The sequence below is a fragment of the Nilaparvata lugens genome, chromosome X (assembly GCF_014356525.2).
Source record: "Nilaparvata lugens isolate BPH chromosome X, ASM1435652v1, whole genome shotgun sequence".
Taxonomy (NCBI): Eukaryota; Metazoa; Arthropoda; class Insecta; order Hemiptera; family Delphacidae; genus Nilaparvata; species Nilaparvata lugens.
The window spans coordinates 13,792,813-13,817,122 of record NC_052518.1 but is presented as its reverse complement, the minus strand read 5'-3'; the positions used below and the strand labels follow the sequence as shown (position 1 = coordinate 13,817,122).

Sequence of the window (24,310 nt, the reverse complement as noted above, 5' to 3'; positions counted from 1 at the left end):
AAAAACGAATTCTACTATTTATAACTCATTATTAATGTGCATAATAGTAATTCATAACGCATAGGCCAATGCCTCCTATTGGATAGAAAAGCATTCATACCTACCTTTACGATTGAAAATAAAAATTGCTATGAAAATAGAAATTAATCGAATAATTTACTGAATAAATGGTATGAAGATACATATCTTGTATTATGCATAAATATGTCTAGAATGAATATAAAAAAAGATAATCTATAATAAAAATAAAGTATTTTGTCCAAGTAGAAGAAGACAATACACAGCATTGCGTTTTCATGGAAAAATTCTATCAAATATCTGAAAAATGTTTTGATTCTTACACAACACTATTAGGTATCAATTTTAAAAGGAATAATAATTACACACACAAAATTACCGTGGTTTTAAAACACTATGGCGCGGTTGCACAAATGTCAGTTAAATTTCAACAGAGATTAAATGCTACGAGAACCAATCGGAGAAGCGGAAAACGTATTTAAACAACACTTAATCACAGTTAAAATTCAACAAACTTTGGTGCAACTGGGCCATTGACTTGAAATCAATGGAAAGGGAACTGAAGTCATAAAGATAATCAGCCTAGTCGAAAATTGAACTGAGATTAAGTGGAACGTTATCATCAATGCCTGCACTCTCAGAATTCTCCAATATTATTTTTAGCTGTCAATTTTTTTCAATTTTCCATTATTATTATTTATGTCTAATTACTGTACATACCTAATGAGTTACTATATTTCACAAATATTTCAGTTGCGCAAGCATAACAACCATTTTCCCACTCACTCCAATACAATCCAGGGGCATTGTCGTGAAATGCCAATTATAATTACAGAAACCGATATCTCAGGTCTCTAGTCTCAATCACCACAAGTTCGAAAATGTATCTCAGGTAAGTGGAGAAGCGTTGTGTGTAGGTTTACGTCATAATTAACTGAAAGCATCTCATGCGCTACAAACACACGCCTTTCACCATTCATCAGCTGATGATATATATTATGTGGGCCCTATCTTACTGCACCTGAACAAATACAGGTATAATCATAGCGTATGTAGTGTGAGCCATATGAAACCAGAGTAGGTACCATAGTATGTACATAGAATGTATAATGTATCAAAGTATAAGGATAACAACCCATGAAAAGAACACGCATAATTAAAACACGTTTATTTATTCACTCTACACTTTTATACACTATAATGTACAATACATCAATGCATACATTAATGTAATATACTCATTTGTTAATAAAATAAGGCGCTTATAACTCAGGACATTCTAATCCCGAGTAATTGATGATTTGGCTGACATCATTCAAACTAGAATGCTCAACTTGGTCTATGAATACATGCAACAATACATGCATCTTGATGAAATTGTTGAACAAATACTGCATATGTAACAAGTACCCTGTTCATAATACTCATTTAAAAATAAATAAACATTTTACTCAACATAAATAAACTTTTCACTTTGAATAATATTTAGTAGCTACTTTATACATTAGAATACAATAGTGTGGTTTTACACTAGGTGATTATTATAGTGCACCTTTAAAATCTAGGTTAGGAAGAAATCTCTGCAGTACTGATATCATTTCTGTTGCTGCATTCTTATTTGGAATTATATCCCGGGGTGTGACGACCAGTTGACTGTCTTTGTCTTGCAAGGAAGGAATGACTCTGACCAAGATTCAGATGAGTTAGTCTTTGGTCGACTGATTCTTTGTGTTTCACCTGTCCCTAAAAATTCGCAAAATTAAAATATAATTCAATAGCCAAAATTCAATTCCCTGATAATTATAGATTCAAGATTATGTACAAAATAGTTTAGAACAAAAATTTTTTTACTAGAGTTGAATGCATCAATTTCTATTATCCTTTGAATCTATCACATGTGATGCTTTGCCGCACCAATTGTGACACCATAAAGTGAAATCAAACATTTAAGATTGCTAGATAGCTAAATATTATCTAGGCCTAGCTGCAATAAACACTACTGAAGCGTGCAGTAGATGAGTTTTTACAATCAACTAAAAATTCAAATTATCTATAAATTAATGAAGGAAAGAACGGGTTTATACACGTACGGGATAGGAAATTCACGAATGACGCATTATCACTTCTGAACTACTGAACAATTAACTTGAAATTTTGCATATAGATTCTTATTTTACCGAGGATGGTTATAGGCCTATTTTAGTCTTCAAGATTTCGGTAGATCAAGTTTCAGTTTGTCAAGTTTTCAATTAGACCATTGCGGAGCACGGTTTACCTGCTATAGTGAGGTCCACGTTATAATGGCAGTGAAGAAAGATAGGAGAAAAACGTAGCCAAGTCTCTCCATTCTGCCACTGACTGTACAAAGCTGTTACTCAATTCATCCCATTAAATTTTATCTAATAATAATCATCATTTCCTTGATAAAATAATCAATTTAATGTCAAATTGATCAAGAAAATATATTTTTTCATAATTTGATTCAAAAATTTGCTTTCATGACTGAGATCAGATTTTCATTTTTATACAAACATGAAATGGCGGCTAATTTAAAAAGCTGTGATACAACAATCTGAATTTCAAAACAACAGAAATTGAGTTATTTGGTGGGTATTCTATTTCAATTTCCTTTAAAAATAAAAGAAAAATATAAAACCTATTTAAAAATGAGTAATTTCAATGGATTAATTCTGAAATAACTTTTCAATATTATTTATACCAGTACAAGTAGGTCTAACCGATACGGGTAGGCTAACTTAACCATGGATGAAGTCTAGGATGGTTAGTTATCAACTTTTAAAATGTCATTTCAGGTATTTTAATTTGTGTTTCTCATAAGGTAATGTTTCAAAATTATTTCATTGTTTTAAAAATATATTTTAAATCAATTATACGACTTGTGTACTCGAGTATTTTGATAGAATGAAGAAAAAAATGGCGGCTGAGAATTTTTTGTTCAGTTTTGTACAGTCACTGTCAAAAGTAAATATAAAATATTCTGGCAAATAGACAACATTGCAAAACGAGAGAGAGATAGTGCTATCTGTTTTGTTGTATGATAGAAAAGGACAGCAACAGTATTGTCAATCGTACACTGCCATTATAATGTGGACCTCACTATAGTAGATAATAATAATAATAATTCAAATATAAATTATAATTTGAAATGATAGTAATCTTCTTCTGTGTTGTAGTTAGAATAGCACACCTTTAAAGCCCGGTCCAGACGCTCAAGTTTTAGCTTCAGTCTTTTGCTCAAGCAAAAGTCGGAGCATGTAAGTCGTTGCGTCTGGACGGTAAAACGGATGGGTCTTCAAGCTTAAGTCGTCAAACTTAAAATGTATCGGCCAGGAATTTTTTTCCATCAAACCATCCGTCTTTTGCCTATCCACCAAAACCTAAATCGTGTAAAAATGGAGATAGAGAAATTGTGATTTCAGATTCGGCGCCCTCAAATTAATAAAATGCCTCGCGAGTACTTGAAAATAAGCAAGTTTTTTTATCGATTGTATATAACGCCATAACCCTTTTTTGATTCTCATGATACTCTCAGAATTTGATGTTGATATTATTATTTACTATCATGATTTATAATAAGATGTACTATATTGTTGATAAGAATACTATCTACAAATTTCAATCCATTTACAATCACTGTGTCTCGAGATACGACATGTAAACAAAGCCATTTAGCGATTAACAGTAATATTTTTGTCATTATGTTGTTAAATATAGCATTATCCAGTAGAATCAGCGAAAAAATACTATATAAATTATTACTCATCTACCGGATATATGTAAACCGTATACAATTCAGATTCAATTAACCATATCAAGCCCAATTTCCATCGGTCATTGACAGAATTCAAACATCATTGTCAAGGCGATGACAGGCATACCAACCATGAAATTATGAGAATCATTACACTCAATACCCTTGTATTAGATAAGTACAATACCCTTGGCTTGTTGCCAATGTTTAATTATATGACATGCGCAGAACATACAGTAGCCTACTTCACTTGGTTTCTATTGCAGATTGTAATAGAAATGGTAGAGTTCATCGTGAACCTTTCTTCCTATTTTTAAACACAAAACAAGAGTGGCCAAGAGTACTAGCTGTTCCATAGTTGATGACGAACTGAGCTTGTGAGCAGAAAAATAGGAAAACGGACGACATAAGACGGATGCGTGTGGACGCAATTTTACATCCGTCTTTTGCTTGAACCAAACGATCCGTCTTTTGCTTGAGCAAAACACTGATGGTAAACTTGAGCGTCTGAACCGGGCTTTACAAACTACTGAAATAACATGAAGCTCTGGAATTTTTCAAGAATAACACATTGTGAAATACTAACCAGGTTGTGGAATACTGAAGACATGAGCTTTTCCTCATGTTCCTTAATCAGTTTGTTTCGGTCGTTTTCTTTCTGCAAAGAAAGAAACAAAAAATTAGCATTACAATTCTGCACTACATAAACAACTAGTAAATGAAATGAAATCAATTGTTATTTTACTACAGATTTGTTATATGATCCTTTTATAGGATGGATAAATTTTACTTGAATGATACAGTCTTATCAGTTCTGGGATTTAAGAATGCAAGTTATAAGTTACCTGTTATAAGAACTCAGGACTAAGTTTACTCAACCTGTAATCAGTATTTTTAAATGATTTTTACAGCCCCGCACACACATACACATCGATTTTTGTTCGTACATTTTGCCGTCCTTATGAATTTTATCAGATTAAAATGACTTGTCATTTGACAAACATCATCTGTTTAATTCAATTGAATTATAAGGATGGCAAAATACCGTACGAACAAAACTCGATGAGTGTGTGCGGGGCTTACCGATTGGACCAATGGGAAAAAATTAAACAAATCTCCCGATCATTCCAATTATGAGCTTTTTGTAAAAATATGGAATAGCGAATAAATATTCTAGTCCTATAACTTTTTGATCACGAGATACATCATATTCCACTACAAAAGTATACAAGCAGAATCATAATTTATAAATCTCAAGAGCCCAATTTCCAACGGATTTCATGTTGGATGACCGCCAAACCGAGACAAACCATTTTTCACATATTGCCATACTTGAAAATGAACCATTTCAAGTTGAAGCATATGGGAACTGGATATGGTTATGCCGTTTCTGCAGTTTCTTTAAAACGTTTTAAAACAATGATAAATAATTGTTTTGGGCAATCACTTTTTTTTATAGTTTTGAATTGAAATGACTACTGAATGACTCTTTGTATGTCGACTAGTACCGAATGAAATCGTTCTTGATTTTCTAGAGTGTTATTCATATGTGCGAGAGTCAGCTGATCGGGAGGATATCAGATGAGCGAAATATTTCAGTTTGTCTGGTTCCAGTTGCTTTGTGGATACAGTATAGTATTATATTCGTCTGATACCGTATCATATTCTGGATTGGATACTTCATATTCCGGCTGAAGTATGACAGACGTAAGGCCCATTGACGGCTTAAATGATGTATACAGGCGAGGTGGAACTTCCGTCAGCAACTCCCACCAATAATAGCCATACGAATATTCTGGATTGATACTGCATCCCAGTGGCGGCTGGTGATTGAAAATACTGGGGGGTTGCTGTTTTTACAATATAATCTTCAATAACTGGTACCTTAATTGACACGCGTCTGATGTGTGGGGAGGGGGGGTAAGAGTTTAACTTAATGATTAAAACAAATATTTATTCAATTTCTGATTCTATCTTTACACAGCAATAAAAGCCCATCCAAACAAAGCATTCTCCAAGTGAAACCATGGCGTAATTGGCAGCTGACAATTTTCAACTCTGATAAATATAAACAATTTAATTTTTCACAAAATGATAAATAATTATTCTATATTTCATGTTTCCTGGAGAAATGGAGATTGCATATTACGACACAAAAATAAATCAGGACAGTCCATTTTTTATTGGACCTACTTGTTTTGTTTCGGAAATATCAAAACAATTGAACATGATATTTATTATAATGTTATTTTATCATGATGATAAATTATTACATCATGCTATTGAGGCTGTTATAATATTATAATACATCCCTATCAAAAGATTATATACTCATGGGAGAGCAGATAGCAGACTTTCACATTCATCAGAATCTGGTAAGGGGTAATTCCACATCTAGTGTGGTATGGACTGCTAGCGCCTCAAGCGGATGGTTGCAGAAAAATTGCCACCACATTGGTCTTATGGGCTCGAGTAGAAAAATATATCACACTACTAATATACATAGTAATAGTGCGCGTACATGAGTTTGCTTGCAGGAGGATTGCAACCTCCAATGCTATATTCAATATTCAGTTCTACCACAGCGTCTGATTTCGCGTGAACTGCGTGCACGTTCTACAGTTTGCTGCTCTTATTATAGGTTTATGATGAAATTGTGAAGCTAATATCAGTAATTGAGATAATAATAGAGCTCACTTATAAATTCAGTCACTTCATTTACTTCTAAAAAATAATTCATTTATTAACATCAAAATGAAGGAAGGGGGTTTTGCAACCATGCAACCATGCAACCTTAACACGAGCCGCCACTGCTGCATCCTGAACAAAACATTTCAAATAATATGAACATATTGCCATTTGAAAGCCAAAACCTAACCTCCCTAAGCTTTCCTTTTATCTTTAAAACCTAATTAAACAGAGCCTAATTGAACATTCTAATTTGTAAACTCCCTGAGTATCAGCCTGCAACGTAAACACGATGCTGTGAGAATGTACAAACTGAACGGCACAATGTCCCACTCGTTCAGTTTATCTGGAATAGTCACTCGCAGATCTGATGCACTTCCATTTTTTAGTAACACAGAAAATGAAAGCTAACCATAAATAAAAGACAATAATATGAAGCTTCTATTGTGTTCGCTGAGTTACTAGAGTTTAGACGGTTAGAAGTTATTTGTTATTGCGGATTGCATTTTGAAAAGAATTTGAATAGAAATGAGAATGCAAAGACGGTACCGAGGTATTGAAATGTTTTCAATGAGTTACACAGAATTTTCAATATTTTAGAATATCTTACTTCCTAGTCTATTATTCAACAAATATTCTAAACTTGACTGTGATAATTATTTGAGATTGAATTGTTAATTTGTTAATTATAGAATGTTAATTGTAATTGTTAACAGTTATTAAATAGTTGACTCAATAAAATAATTTATTATAAACGTTACATTTAAAACGAAACGGAAAAGATTTAATCAATTTTTGCATCTCAATTTCAGTAGTTGATTCTCTGAATTAGAAACATCAAAATTATAATATTAAAGTGAAATATATTCGTTTCTATTATGCTTTACATCAAATTTCCATAAAATCAATAATATTTACCTTCAATTCATCAATCAATTTTTGCTTTTCTATTAGTTGATTTTTCAAAGTAGCCACTTCGATATTATCATTCGAAATGGAGTTATGTTTGTTATCCATAGCCTTCATCACATGGATAGCTTTATCTTTATACTTCCTAAATTTGTCTTCGTTATCTTGAGATTCTTGTTCTTTTTGATTGAGAGTTTCTTGGAGCAATGAGATATGTTGTTCTGGAAAAAAGAGGCAAATAGGCTATAATAAACGAGAACTGTAATTTATGTGAAACGAAAATAAAAGAATAAATACTTATTGAAATGGGCTGCTTTTAAATTAATAAAACAAAATAAAACTTGTAGCACCCTTTATTTATTAAAAAAACTTAAAATAGTTGAACAACTAGTTTCGGTTCTAAAACCATCTTCAGGTTCTAAAATAAATAAATAAAATTCAATAACTGTTTACTAATTTATATAAAACTGACATATGTTTAAATTCATATGACTAATTATTTATGGTAAAAGTTATTAAATTTAAATTTAATTAGTTAAAGTTATTATATTTTAAAATTTAAATTTAATAACTTTTACCATAAATAATTAGTCATATGAATTTAAACATATGTCAGTTTTATATAAATTGGTAAACAGTTATTGAATTTTATTTATTTATTTTAGAATCTGAAGATGGTTTTAGAACCGAAACTAGTTGTTCAACTATTTTAAGTTTTTTTAATAAATAAAGGGTGCTACAAGTTTTATTTTGTTTTATTAAGAATAAATACATATGTTAAGTGGTTTATGCTGGAGCAAATATGGAATAGATATCATTGTAACATGAAGGATCCATTCTTGAGTAGTTTATTGATACTCGATGCTCATGTCAAGAATATTAAAAGAACTCAGATAATGTATTCACATTGTTAGAAAATAAAGTAGTATATTTCAATTATTATACAAAAATTCAGTATCACAATTTTCGAATACTCTCAATTCCTTGAAAGGGAATAATTATATGGCATAATAAATGAGCAAAAATATGAAAGTAACATATGATATCATTCTACGTAAGAGCCTAGAATAAAATTGCAATGAAGATCTTAGTAAGATAAAAAAGTTGCTTGAATTACTTCAGTTCAATCATCACAATTCTGTCACTAACTCAACGAATTTAATTTTATTCATTGATTTATGCTTTCACAATAATTCATAATATAATATCCTGACAATACAATGATAACGTGAAAAACAATATTTGTTTCATATTTAATTTTGAATAGAACAATTATCTGTTAGAATTATGTTTAGTGTAATAAAAAACATGGAATTAAAAATCGATGTGCAATAATGATAAAACAGCATACTTACTTTTTTCAGCTATAACTAAGTCTTTTTCTTCCAATTCGAGCTGCTTCTTGTCTTTTTCTCTCTGCAGTTTGTTTTGAAGATCGGTTAGTTGGGCCTTCAAGCTGGCAACGCCGCTTTCTCGGTCTGAGGCTTCCTTCAGTTCTTCTTCAAGTTCCATTATACGCTGATTCGCTTGTCTAAAACACATATCAGGCACATTACAAGAATTCATTGTGATTGCACATTATAATTTGAATAAAATCTATGGTATACGATGAAAAAAAAATTATAAAATTCGCTTGGTCGAACATAACCTATACGTACATTAAGAGGTTAAGTGGGCTCTTATTGCCTCAACTCCATCCCACAGAGCTTGTAATGTTTATAACTTGTAAAGTGAATGTAATTTATCTGTCTATTTATATACGTTACAATGTACACATAAGGAACCTATGAGTAGCTAAATATATAAGTACCTATAAGTACTGACGTACCTTTTCAAGTACATAAAGGTATATCACAAAAATAAAACTCATTCGGTTCGAAGTATATTCGTTGGTAAAAAATCAACGACAAGATATTATAAAATTAGCTTGATCACGCAAAGAAACACAAAATATAATACCATAACCTACAAATTGATTATCAGATCATTTATTTCCTAGAGGCGAATGTAACGCTTTACAATAATCTCGATTGTTGTCGATTCCCCAGCTGGACAAATACTTGTGTGTAAAACAATAATTTGTACATGCATGCATAGAATACACATTAAAAAACATATGTATTAGTTATACACTATTTCATTAATATTCTCAGTTGCCAATGTCTTCAGAATGGATGAAGCATTTTGGGTCAATTAATTATAATAAATATGCCAGAAAGTTATTCACATACCTGTTTTCTAGCCTCAACTGATTCAGATGATTGACTGAGTCGTCCAACAATGATTGGATGACTGATGCTTTTTCATCTTCGGGGCCTCGTTGATTCTTTCGCAAAATGTTATTTTCATGTTGCAGAGCCAGATATTTTTGCCTGTAAATAGGAGGATAGGATAGTTATTCCAAAATACATCCAATGAATAACTCGCTTCCAAAGGACGAACTGAAACCAGTTGACTTCTCCCGTTTTTTATTTAAATATTTTGCTTTTCTATTCTTTGTATGAGAAGGTATAATAAAACAGTCATGTTACTTTTAAGATGATCATGTTATCCTGAAAGGTATAACATTCAAAAAGATGAACTAAATAAATGAAGACTTCCCGTTTTTATATGGAAATAGTGCTGTTCTATTTTTTCTTATCTGAGAGTTTGTTATTCTAGCTATTTACACTATTCAGTGAAATATATGATTCACTTATTTATTTTGTGTTTTTATGGCAATAAATATATGATTTGATAGTAGATTTAATTGACAGTGGAGGGCAGACTGCACTTCAATTCTTATCAAACTCTATCAAATTTCCGAAAGGAAATAACAGCCATACGAATATTATATATTATTATTATTACTTCAACTCTACTCTTCTTGGAAAATGAAGACAAATATTCATATATATGATGAAAAGCTATATTTTCTTAGGGCCGTTTGCACAGTATAGATTGCTCAACTCGATTAAGTTAATCGAGTTTAAGTTTAAACTTGAATCGGTTTTCTCAGTGCATTTACTAATAAGTAAAACTAGTTTAACGTTAAGTTGGTAATAGAATGTCATCGTTTATTTCCTGGTTCAAAATCCACAGAGCTTAAGCTGTACGGTAATAAAAGTGAAAAGCGATCAAGAAATTCTTCAAAAATGATGAAATGCTATATTACTATTAGAAAAAAACTTATATTTAGTTGGCACCAAAAAATATAATCTAGAATGTAAGATAAAAACCTTATTTTGTTATGAAAATCTACTTAAATCTACTACTGTCTTCCTCGTTTATTAGAAATCTCTCGAAAGCGAAATATCTCAGCTATGTGTTATTAAAAACATATTTTCTAATCAAAAATCACTGATAAAAATTGTCTTATTTCCTATCAAGTGGCTTATTTAATCAAATACTAAATTGTCACTTGCTTTACTCAAGCAAAACCGTTAAAAAATTCTCTATCATCCCAGAAATTTTAATTATTCGTTTTTTGCCCAATTTTTTTCAGTTCCAAAATTTCTTTGCAGTCATCTCTATCAATCACATTAAAAACTTCTATCAATTCCTGTCAATTCTATTAATAATGATTCACTATAACCTAAATAATTATTATCGTCTACAGAAGCATTAAAAACAAAACATCAAAAAATAATTTACTATTAGCTGTTCCCCCATCAAATTTTACAGATGTCTAGTTAATCCAAATTATTTGGATTAATTAATTTATTTCCCAGAGTTTAAACTCAATACAAAGTTTAAACCGATACTGCGCAAACGGAATTTTAGTTTAAACAAAAGAAATCCAGATTTGGTTTAAGCTTTAGCTTAAACGTGCAAACGGCTCTTAGTGAACATAATATATTTGAGATGTAATTTATCATTATTGATAAGAATCGGAATGACCCTTGTGACATCTATCTACTACAGAAGGCAGTGAAAAAAGAAAAGTGGCAAATATGTCGTCCTATCATTACCACTGGCTTTATAACTGAATCTCACATCTCATTTCAAAATCTATATGAAAGAAAAGAAAGTACTCACTTGATATCAGCTAGAGACTCCTCAGGAAATAGATTACTCTGATTGGGAACTGGAATACCCGATTCAACACCCATAGTTAGCTGCAGTTGGCATTCCAGTTCCTCTTTCGATTCTTTTAAAAGATGGCGTTCGCTCATCAGGCTCTAGATGTACCAAACATTACATATATTTACTGAACACAATGATATTTTGATCCATAAATGATTGTACATAAATGATTCAAATAATGGGGTGGGTCTCAGTTCATCACGTGCCTATATTGACCATTTCATGAAAAACTGAAACAAGTGGAAGTTGAGCCTCCAGTCGTAGAAAATGGAGTTACAAGCCTTACACTAGATGTTATTTTGAAGCTTTGGGAATATTCTACAACACTGTTTGAATAATATAAGTGTATGTCTACTGATAATACATTTACAGGGTGGAAAGTGAAATTTTGTCCCCGAAAAATGTATGTATCAAGATTTTAAAGTTATACTGATCATGAAAAATGAGACGAATCTCTTGAATATTATAGTTTGGGTAATTCTGAACCTTCTAGTGGTAGAATTAGTGAAACACTCTAGTGGTGGATATCTCACTATAACTGAATAATAATCGATATAAAAGTATGCCAATCATAGCCGCCATCTTGAATTTTTCAATCATTACCATTTTCGTTGTTTCCATCATCAATATTCTTATTAAGTTTGTTCTAATGGAGAGATTAAGACCATTTTCAAGTCTTTATCATGAATTAGACATGAAAAAAACGATTTTATAGTTCTAGCTTGTTACGTAATGCCTATGGAAAACGCACCAGAAATCATGCAATGTTTTCTTAGGAGGGCGCTGGAAAACACATTTATTGAGGTACAGCGCGTAAAGATATATCATTTGAAGCTGAGACAGTGATTTAAATTTTATAGATTTAACGTTCCCTTGTATCACTTGCACAAAAAAAAATAGAATAAAAAGAAATTTAAGGAAATGTGAGAAAAACTTCTTGTGGGGTTTTTGGGAGGTTATAACTAATAAGATATGTGTTTTAGAGGAAACGTTCATAGGATAAAACTTTTTGTGGAAGGGTTTTCGTGCATTAAACGGTGGTATATCTTGAACGGTTATCAAAATACAAGCGAAAAAAGAAACCTTGAAAATTTTGGCGGCCATTTTGTTTACGAAGTGTTTGCCTGTGATTTCGACTCATCATCATTGTGTTCCTCATTATACTAGTCCTAACGAAGAAATTGAGACATCTTCCACGGTTTTTACTCAAAATTTACCACAGAGTGCCTTTTTTAGTACATTTGCGCCCGGACTACATATATTATAAACGCTAAAACAACCGTCAACTTGAGATAATTTCAAAAAATGTTGTATTCCTTACCTCCTTCTCACGTTTAACAGCATTAAGCTGGTCCTGAACTTTTTTGTTTTCAAATTCCAACTTATCTGCTCGCTTAGTTTCTTCGTTCAACTTTTTATGCAGTTCAGCCACTTGCTGCTTATAAATTTCGACTTGCGTTTTTAGCGCAGCGCTTTTTGATACTTCCTGAAAATTTAAAGTTGGTTATTATTACAAAAAAACTCCTATTCACATGTTCTTATTGATGATTCAATTACGGGAAAAAGCTTGGTCTCCATAAGGCCACTGCAATTCAAGCGTGACTTTTGTGACTTAACTTAGAAACTAATTAAAATTTACACTGTCTTCAGAAATGTTGTGGAACTTCCCCATGATGAGGTGAAAACGTGATTACAAATATATTGCCAAATCCACAAAAAAGTTTATTTAAAACGAGACTCAATCATCTTCAATGAAAACTGATGATGCCAAGTATGGCGTTGAAACTCGAGTCTGGTTTTATTACACTTATTTCAGTGGATTTGGCAATATTTGTGTAATCACTTTTTCACCTCATCATAGAAATTAATTGACTTATTGACTAATTAATTAATATACTAAATTAAATCTAGAAATTTCAAGCATGGACTAGATTACAAACATCCTATCCTCAATCCTATTCAAATTTCCGAATTTTAACCCTTGGATATTAGGTTATACTATTTACATGAATTGTATAAGAGTGATACTAATTTCTATAGTATGCTTTATCCAGATCAAAAAAATGTTTTTATATTTTGAAACAGGTGCTGAACCTGGTATGAGGCTGTATTCAGGATTGGAAAAACAAAAAGTTACAAAGCAAGACAACACACATGACTTGTTGGCAAAAATTTGACTTTTTGGTAAATGTGGTAGTATTTAGAGTTTAGTATTATTGTCAGGCAATATGAATTTTAGGAAATCTATTTTATCAGACCGACTGTGAGATGTCAGACAAACGTCATTATCCTCTCTTACCTAGTTATTTATTCATATGGCGTTTATAGACACATAATAAATATTAAATAAATATGGGGGCATAGTTTATTGGCGTTTATCCTCTCTTAAAAAATGAGTCTCAAGTGAGTACACTCCACTCAAGTTGAAAATTGGAAATTTCAAGTTTGAAAATTAGAAAAATGTATTTAAATTTCCATGTTTATCAATAAGAACTGCTAGAGAAAAAAATGATCGTTTCAAATAGGAAGTTGAATAAAATAAAATCAAACAAACCATTTACAGTTTATAAAAAAGAACTATGCAGGTGATAATCAATAATAAATTATAGATAGAATAGAGAGTTGAATGAAATAAAAATCAATCAAATCCTCACCTTTTCAATAGCAATATTCTGTTCAATATAAGCGAGATTTTTCGATTCCAAAGACTTGATTTCCCTTTTCAGATCACTAAGCTCTTCCATCTTTTGCTTATAAATTTGGATGGTAGCTTCATATTTTTCCACTTTATCTGCAGTTTCGCGAAGCACATCTACTTCGTCTTTCAAATGGCGTGCTTCTACAGCTGTTTGCTGTAGTTCATCAATTTTCAACTGTAAATCCTGCATGTCCTTCTCCTGAATTTCTAATTTCAGTCTATAATCGTCTCGAGCTGCAAAAAAACACCAATGTAAATTACTTGCAAATCATGCCAAAATATTTTTTAAAATTCAACTAAATCAGCTGAATGAGAAGTTATCAACGTTTTTTTTTCAAGAACTGATGTTTAGATCACTTAATTTATAATGACTAGGAGTAAAATGAATATAAAAACTGTAAATCGAACAAACGAGCAAGCAAATATTTATCACTTAGTTTGAAAACGTGATTTAAAATCAATGAAGATTCCTCATCGAGCCACAAACAATGAGTGTAGATGAAAATATACATGTACATCACGTCTACGCTCAAGAATATTTCAAGTTTACGTTGAACATGATGAGATGAGAGCTTGTATTAGGCCTACTTTATTCATCAATAGAGAAAACAGGTGGCTTTAAATCTAAAACATTATAAATGTTTATCTAACTTGATAGTTATATGAAGCATAAAACAAGTTTTGCAGAGCAATTTTTGGCACTATCAAAATATGAAACCGTGTTTGTTGGCAGTTACTTGATCATTCTGAAGACAAATTAAATTCAGCTGTAAAAATAATCACACTTAATACGGTATAGAAATACAATTAGAAATTAGTAGAATAAAGAAAAATACATAATATATTTATTAAAAAGATAATATTGGATCACATTGACTGAATAAGTCAATATAAGTAAGTGAAATATAAGTCAATATTTTATCACTAAGCATTAATGTGATGAGATCCCAAAGTTTAATGCTTGATTCCTTAAAGTGCGTGTCTATTCAATGTTTAGAGTAAGTTATTTGAGGAGATGCTAGAAATTCTGTAATGACTTGTTTGATCACTTCTGTAATGATACATTGCAGAAGTTCTTGAAAACTCAACCAAGATCGTTGATGGTTTCAAATTTAGGCGTGGACTTGAAAAACAAATATTTCATATAGTTTATTTATACAACTATATGTTATTGTTGTTGTTGAAAGTACAAGAAATTAAAATATTATGATGAAGTGGTAAATAAATTTCGATTGAAGAAATTACGGTTTCCTTAATGTGACACGTGTTACACCATGTTGTGTGGCTTATTCAAACTGACTGCATCCTAAATGTATCGATATAGTCAGTCTAAATAAGCCACACAATATGGCAAAACAAGTAAACTGTCATTTCTACTACTTACTAAGTAAATTTACCAGTTTATGTCGAACTATGAGATTGAGGAATGGAACATGGAAATACATGGTGATTATAAAAGGAATTTACAACTTTGAAAGCACATAAATATTTTTTGGAATTACTTACAGAATTGAGAAAGGTGTCATTTTGTTAAAAAAAACTTCAAGTTTAAGGTGTGGGTGTTATTTTGGTTCGACTGTCATGTTTAATTTCCACCGACATGCTAAACAGTTTACAATTTCATTTCCACGGAGAAGTTTGGGATTTTCTAGACATTAGAAAATTAGCTGGTACGAGTGTAGCAAGAAATCGATTATCGGTGATATGTATGTCGCATTACCAACGGCTCTCACATTGAACCAAAATAACACCAACACCATAAACTTGAAGTGTTTTGTTACAAAATGACACTTATCTCAATTCTGTAAGTAATTTCAAAAAATATTTATGTGCTTTCAAAGTTGTAAAGGCCTTTTATAATCACCCTATATTATTTATTAGGCAGGGTAGAGAGCTGATAAGTTTCACTTTGAAGTTTGAGCTCTCATAATATTGGGAATTGATGAGATGATAAGGAGATTCAACTGTTAGAATTGATATTACTTATAATGCCGATAGTTCAAAGGGAATCTCTCAACCCTGAAAGAAGCAGAGTTAGATTTGATGAGGTTCTTACAATTCTCCAAAGTGATAATTTCGTCTTTGAGTGTGTCCACCTGACGACGCAGCTGACCAGTGAGTGTGACCGTGCTGGGATCATCCACACTCTCCTGAATTCGGTCCAAAAGACGTTTCTTATCTTCCAACAAACTCGTCTTCTCCTCTTGTAGTAAACTCACCTGACAAAATAGACATATATTCACAACATTTACGAAAAACAATGACAGATCTTCAACAACATTTCTGATACATTATTTGATGAACACAAACAAGACATTTTTCTTATCAAGCGACAGTTTTTAAAATTTACAATTTTCTGTGTATACATTTTTCGTATCTAACAAAAGTGTCAATTTACAATATTGAGTAATTCTTGTTTGCAATATTGTTTGAGTAGCATGTGACAAATGGCATCAATATTTTTGTATAATCCTTTCTAATATTAGAAACAATATTTTTTTAATCATCGGGAGTACCTAATTTCTCAAGAAGTATTTCTATAATGTTGATACTACTATAAGATTTCCAATATTGTCATGCTCTTTAAGGAATAAATTTGTTTATTTATTGAATTGATGTTTTTCCCCTAATTTCCAAAATATTGTTGTTCTAAGAAAAAGCGGTAACACCAACCAATCACATTCAACATACTATTCACAAAATATTCGAGTGTATGAAAATGGATCATAAATGTTCAACGTGTCCTTCATTAGGTATACAGACGACATTTAGCAGGTCTAAAATACATTTTTCACACACAGTCTGCATAAAAATGCAATATTCACTGACAATTAAGCTGATGCTCTGTCTCCCAATATCATAATAAGTTATCATATGGTTAAGGAGGAACATGAACACCATTAATTTATGTTCTTCCCTTATCTTTTGATTTTCAAAAAAATACAGATTCAGCAGCTTCAGAGACAGAAGACCCATTACATACACATTGAGATGAATCACAAAGTTGCAAGAAATGTCGTCTGTAATGAGAAGAGATGAAATCAGAAGTTTGAGTAGTCTAAAAGAAGAAATTAGTCTTATTGGACTTATTGAACATTTATGACGCATTTTCATTAATTCTAGAATTTTCTGAGCAATTTTAGTATGTGACTTGTTGATGTTGAGCCTTTTTTATAAATAAATTGCTTTATTCGCAATTGGGCTATACATTTAGAAACAATACCGTATTGTAAAACTTACCTGCAAATCAAGTTCCAGGCACCGCTGTGTCATCTGATCTCTGGCCTCATTGGCTGCTTGCAATTCGGACATAAGTTGCTGTACCTGAGGTTCCAATTCAAAGCCCAGACTAGCCGAGAAGCTAACTGGTCCTGGGCCATGGATATTCTCAAGTTCCTGGATCGACTTCATGATCACTTGTTGTTCACACTCATCCATGCGTTTCAATATTCTTGTGATATAATCTGTAAACAAATATATCATAATAAGAGATTGAGATGTGATAACTAGTTTGTACATAACAGTGTAAAGGAGATTTCAGTCTGTGATTATAACTGATATGAATTTGATCGATTGGTAGTATCATTGCTAAATAATAAATTCACTTTTCTGATAGCCAAATACAAACAATCAACAGTTTGGTTTTTGTAAGGCTTAACTTACAATCTTACACGACAACTTTAGTAGTACCACACTAGAGTCAAATTCGTTATTATATATTCTTCAAGAATGGCAATAGACGCCATTCATTAAAAATATGATAACTTGAAAGATAATTTGCTTGAATGGTAAGAAATGTTGTGGTATTTCTCAATAATAATTAAAGGAATAAGTCAATATCACTATAAATATAGTTTTATTGATAACATCAACGTCTTCGTCTTATTCATTCAACTTAAAAGATATAAAATTATACACATTTGAGAAAGTTCATGTATAGTATACAGGATGTTTTTGAAATAGACAAACAAATTTCGTGAGTGGTTTCCTTGAATTAAAATGAGAAATCAAGGAAAAAGTTCCTGTAAACATGGGTCTTGAAATGGATTGTTACCAAGATGATGATTGTGGAAGATTTCACACTTGTCTCCAAATTTATGATTTTATTATTACTTCATGGGGGAAAAAGATCAGCTTCTTATGTGAAATTAGCTGAGAAATCAAATAAACCAATTTGAAGGTAATATAACTAGTTTTATAATTAGAAAACTACTAATTATAAATAGTATTTTAATTAGATAACTACTAATTATAAATAGTATTTTAATTAGATAAAATTGTAGATCATTCAATTGTGAAAAAATGACCAGTTACTTTTTGTCTGAAACGCACCTAACCTTACCAGTTACCATTTATAATTCAAAGAAGAGATTTTTCAAATGTGTTATTTTTTGTCTGTTTCGCCTCCTTTGAATCCTGCTATATGAAGTTTGGTTGCGTTTAAGACAAAGAAGTAACTGAATTTCTAACCTTTTTTATGGTTGCAATTGACAGCACACCACAAAATAAGCTGCAAGAGACGCGCAATTTCTGCTGGGTCACCTTGGTCTCCTGCAGATATAAACAAAATCAGAACAATCAATCATTTTTTTATATTTAAACAAAAACGTTCAGCTAAGTCACTCCAAGTATTTAAGTATTGAAATATTGCTTGAGTTAATTTTCTCAGACATCCTTTGATAAATGAGAATTTAGACATATAAAATGAAGAGTCTCAAGAATCACTCTAATATTTTCATCAATAAGTATTATTGAATGATTAAAGTTTGTCTATAGATGTGGTTTACTAGTAACTTTTTTGCAAGGGCTACTCGTATTTACATTAAAATTAGAAATCAAAGTACCCTTTTTCAACTTTTTTTCTCACATGTTTTGACTTTTAATGCAATTTTCAAGTGACTCACTAGTGATCACAAGTGAGATGTATATAAATAGTTTTAATTTATATAGTATTCACATGAAATATTGAAACAAGCTATGTTAAAGCAGTCAGATTAACAACTTATTCATGTTGGGAGGTTAATTTATGTTGTGGAGGTAGTGATTCGCAGGATAGCGAATTGTGAATAAAGAGCGTAAGAATAATCCTGCGAATTGTGTATAAAGAGCATAATAATAATCCTCCAATTGATTCAAGTTTTAAATAAGTAATTAAATTGAAGTCTCACCTATTTTGGTCACATCTGGTTTTGCGAACTCAGTAAGAGGAATGTTGAAGCATTCTTGGTAGTAATCAACTATATTCTTGACAATCTTTCTCAAGTTGCTGACCTGTTTCAACAGACCATCAAAAGAGATGAGAAATATTAAAAATAAATGGAGAGGAGGCAAAAGGAAAATAATATACATAGGTAATTCTCTGAAGGAATCTACATGAATCTATGAGGAAACTTAGGATGCTACTGATGAAATCTCCAGTTCGGCCAAACTGTGAAAACTCAAAATAAACGAGGCCAAGGCTGTCCAAGTCACCTTCACCAACAGAAAACGTGGTCAAATTTCCCTATCCCATCAATGGAAAACTTGTTCGATTTGCAAACGATGCAAAATACCTAGGCATGACTCTGGAACCAAGGTTGCGTTGGAAAGCACATGTGAAGAGAAAAGAGAAGAATTAGGATAAGGCATAGAAAAATCTACTGGTTGATAGGCCTAAATTCAGTTGTAATTTCTGACATGGTCCATGTATTCTGGAAATATTTATGACCAATAAAATATTCATTTGTTCTTTCTACTTACAACAAGATTCTCATCTACAAGCAGATCCTGAAACCCATATGAATGTATGGAGTACAGCTTTGGGGCTGTGCGAGCAAGAGCAATGATGATGTGATTCAACGAAACAAAGTTTTGAGGAACATCGTTGTGTTCCAAGATTCATCAGGAACGCCGACATCCGCAGAGAACTGGAGGTGGAGTTAGTCTCATCAGAATTTGGGCGCTTCGCACGCAACCATGCAAACATGATACAACGGCATAAAAATGAAGAATTCGCTCAGCCACTTGAAAACACACATATGTTGCCCAGATCGAAGCGGACCGAGCCCTTCGAATAATGTATTGTGGAGTGAAAGTCTCAAAAGCAGAGCAGTGTTAATAATGTGAGTGAGTATCTAAAATACATGCTAGTTCAATTAGCCTATATATTTTTGGCAAATTCAAGTTATTGCTAGAAATAGTAGTCCTGGTGAGAACCACCTATCTAATTAATTTAAACCTTCATTAAATTGGAAAAATTGCTCATTAGTATTTTTAGAGTGGATTGCAAAAAAATATATATATAAACAAAGAATTCAAAGCAGGAGAAAACACAATAATAAAACAGAAGGAAAATGAGGAAGAATACAGAACGAAAAGGAAGGTACAAATCTACAGGATAGTGTAATAGTAACCGAAAAATGAAAAATTGAAAGAAACAATTCGATTAGACATGACAAATGTAATGATGTAATGGATACATTCATGAGTGGAAATAAGGATTGAAGTGATGTTTACAATAAACACTACAGCTGCAACTGCAACACTCTATTAATGATAAATCATTCGAGATTTTACCTTTAATCGCCAGTTATCCCCACAATCTGTCTTGATTTTTGATAGCCATGATTCGTTGAAAAACTCCGGAGCTCTAGAAACAATTATCAAGAATTAATTGTAACATAATGGTTTCGTAATTCCCAAATATTGTAATATCTGAATACAACTAAATGAAATGAAAGTGAATAGTCAGTAGATATTAGCTAAGAGTGACCTGAGCAATGATACTTCTAGAACATACTATAGAACTATAATGACATTCTGGGAGGTGTAATTTGTAATATATGTAGGTACAATAGCTTTCCCCTTTAGTCATTAATATGTACGCTAAGACCCAACGCACACAGTGTGACTGTTTTTCAACTACAGTTGCAAACCATTTGGGAACGCAACTGTTTCGCAACCTTGACAATGTATTTAAGTGGGGAGGCGCAAACGACGCAACTGTTTTTTTTTTATCTATTAACCCAGTTGACATCAGTCACATACAACCGTGGGCCCGCAGTTGCAGGAGATGAATCGAGAAAATAGATGCAACTGATTCACAACCAGCCCTTTGTCATTATACCCGTGTTCCGACTGAAGTCTTGTTTCAGTTGCAAACTGGTTTCAGAAGCAACTAGTTTGCAACGGTAGTTGTAAAACAGTCACACACCCTGTACGCTGGGCCTAAATAATTTTGCACAACGTAATATTTTTTTCACCATCATATAATAATGATTGATCTCCTTCCAGTACACGAATTAGTCGTCTAAGCAGGAAGTTTTATTCATATACTTTCATTTATGTTCATATACTTATAATACATTTTCATTCTACATAGATAATAAATAAATACATTTTATTCTTCAGTAAATAATAAACTTAATTAATACTTAAATTTAATTTATATTTTTATTTAAAGTTTTATATATTGTTGAATGAAAATGATAAAAGTTCATTGTAGATAAAGTTAATAAAATTAACTTACCTAACTTCAAAAACTATTTTGTAAATTGCAAATTATTATCGTATTTATTATCATCACATATAATGTAATTATTGAATGAATGGACAAAAATATCGTGACTTACATCTGATGGAGTGCCTCAGCCATAGCTGCCCCATCGGTGATATCCTCCAGTCTTTTATGGGGAGATTGCAGGTCGAAAGTTTGCAGCTGAAAAAATGAATTTCAAATTTCAATGTTTTGAAAAAGCTAAACCCATTCTGATAAATTCTTGAAGTGAATAAGTCAACTCTTCTCCATTCTTCGGATACAAAATGTAATATTCCAGAGTTATGAGAAAGTTACATTATTGAACGAAAATGACTTTATATTGTCAAAACCACTAACATGGATATCTACTACAATATCTCTTTCACAACATGGGAAGTTAAAAATGTTTCATTAGATAAAAGAAGCGTTCAAATCACAAACAAATGTTGAATGTTTTTTAAAATATCAATTGACGGAATATAGCTAACAAAACACATCACCAATAAAAACAATCGAGCCCCAAGTGGTTAATGGAGTCACCATTTTACTTGTGGGTTGAGGAGGAATATTTCGAGGCCAACAGAAACACCATCTGAACCTGTGATGCTTTGACAAATGTGATGCTATTATGGGCAAGACCATCTTGATAAAAGTTGGAAAATTTCATTTTCTAAATGTTTTATATGTTTGACAAAGTGAAAAACGTAAGTGTTTACTTCTAACATAACTTATATGTCAATACTATGACAAGGACCAAGACAGGTCCACTTCCAAACACAGTCAATCCAGATCTCTGGTCATGAATAAGGAGAGAAGTATGAAGTAAATAAGTATAAGGTGAATATTGAATCAACTGACTTCCCATTTGAATTCGGAATTCATATCACTTCACTTGTGATTCTTTATTTACTCATGTTAAGAAAGTGATTTTTTTGTACGAAGGCCTAAAATTCGAGCATTTAGGCCTACCGTACATTGTTCGGACTATCGATTAGGGCCAATTCTTCCTCTCCCAATTGAGAGAAGGCTATGGACTAGTACGCCCCTCAGCTAAACACATTATCAGCAGCAGTATTTAAGGGGTTCTATTTGATCTGTTTTTATTGTGAATAATTTGATTTGTGAGGTGTTTCATGAACATCAATGATGTGCAGTTGGTGAATTTAAATCAAAATTTTGTTTTTAATCTCTAAAGCTATTCACTATCCGACAATTTGGTCCAACAACGTTGGCTCTTTCATCACTCACGCTCCGGCTGGTTAGTCAAATATTCCCACTCACGTTCTAAATCAAACCTGAATAAGCGCTTGACCTTGCGTGGTCGGAAAAGTCAGTTGAACAGTTCATCAGACTTCCGACAGCATTCGCCCTACCCACAACCCCATTCACAATCACATCCCGACCTCAAATTGAAGGACCTCACTCAAGTTGGACAAGTGAATTTACGCTCAAAGTAGAAATTGTTGATGCTCAAATATTATAATTACAAGCAAAATCCATCACAATCAGAACTTAGGCCTGGTTGCACAATAGACTGTACCTAAACTTTTAATCGTGATTAAATGTCACGAGAACTAGCCTAATCATAGAAGCCTTTTTTCAAAATAGCTCTATCTTATTGGTTATAGTGGCATTTAATAATGATTGAAATCGTATTTGTGCAACCGGGCCAAAGAGAAGTAGACCTGAGCCTGTGCGTTATTGCACTGAAATAACAACCTAACCCAACATTCATTGCTGGAAAATATTGATGAAATCTCTTGAAATAATAACAGGTATATCTGAATAGCAATTATTGTAGTAAACAGAAAACACTCGTACGTTTGTATACATTACACTGTACACTAGACAAAATAAAAACCACGATATTCCGGTTTCTAGTAACTAGGTAACCTAACTAAATTATGAATTTCGTGAAATATCAGATATCTAAATAAAAATTGTGAGGTACACTGGAAAAATACATGAAATTGCGTACTTTCGACTGCCCACCAAACACCCATCAAGATCCACTAGGAACTAGCAACTAGGTTACCCAATTAAATAATGAAAAACATCTCAACAACAAAGGCATATCCCATAGAGACTATGGATTTCAGACTGAAATTAATTGATGATAATAGTGCTTACCCATTTTAGAAGAATATTGCAGAGGTCGGTTGGGTTTTCATCAACTTTATTCATATTTTATTGGCAGGAAATTCAACTATCTTCACTAGAGCATTATTCAAATTAAAGGGATTATTGAATTAGTTAATTAGATAAAAACACTACTGCGGCATCATCTGACATATTATAAACAATAAGTACTCAAATACTTTAAACTTTATTTTAGTTTGAAATTGAAATAAATCCTACAATTCCCAACAAAATACCAATTCAATGACAAAATTATTACAGTACTCCAACCTCCAATTTCCAGTTTTTCACAACACGAATACAGACAACAAAATTCTCCAGCTGTCCAATGCTCAACACTCTTGCCAACATTGAAATTCATTACATCGTTCGAGGGTCTCAGTTCATCTATATTTCAGTCTATCCTGTCAATAAGGTTAGATGCTTCTGTTGAATAATTTTTGTTGGAGATTTAAATGAGGTAGGTTATAATTCTACTTTCAAATGTCAATATTATGGTATTATT

At 32.0% G+C, this 24,310-nt stretch overlaps 1 protein-coding gene across 2 annotated transcripts; it reads right to left on the bottom strand.

Annotated features, from left to right (window-relative positions):
• Positions 1-186: 186 nt before the first annotated feature.
• Positions 187-24,142, bottom strand: LOC111061450 (protein Hook homolog). 2 transcript variants are annotated; one of them, XM_039442471.1, is made up of 15 exons: positions 23,797-24,142; positions 21,761-21,846; positions 20,706-20,778; positions 19,319-19,421; positions 18,621-18,701; positions 17,391-17,614; positions 16,207-16,369; positions 14,107-14,384; positions 12,774-12,938; positions 11,405-11,547; positions 9,619-9,759; positions 8,743-8,918; positions 7,397-7,608; positions 4,377-4,448; positions 187-1,761 (listed from the first exon to the last, which is right to left on the bottom strand). In XM_039442471.1, exons 1-15 carry the CDS (start codon positions 23,848-23,850, stop codon positions 1,633-1,635), a joined length of 2,100 nt encoding a protein of 699 aa, XP_039298405.1. In that variant the 5' UTR covers positions 23,851-24,142; the 3' UTR covers positions 187-1,632. The 2 variants fall into 2 exon arrangements, 1 of the variants encoding a protein (XP_039298405.1); XR_005573167.1 differs by having other exon boundaries at positions 1,183-1,761; positions 8,739-8,918; positions 23,797-24,139.
• Between the last annotated feature and the right edge of the window lie 168 nt (positions 24,143-24,310).

Coding starts and splice junctions, on each gene's coding strand:
- LOC111061450 (XM_039442471.1), bottom strand. CDS start 23,850: ATGAATAAAGTTGATGAAAACCCAACCGACCTCTGCAATATTCTTCTA. Junction 21,847..23,796: donor GCAATATTCTTCTAAAATGG/GTAAGCACTATT, acceptor TCATTTTTTCAG/CTGCAAACTTTCGACCTGCA. Junction 16,370..17,390: donor GCCTGGAACTTGATTTGCAG/GTAAGTTTTACA, acceptor CTATTTTGTCAG/GTGAGTTTACTACAAGAGGA.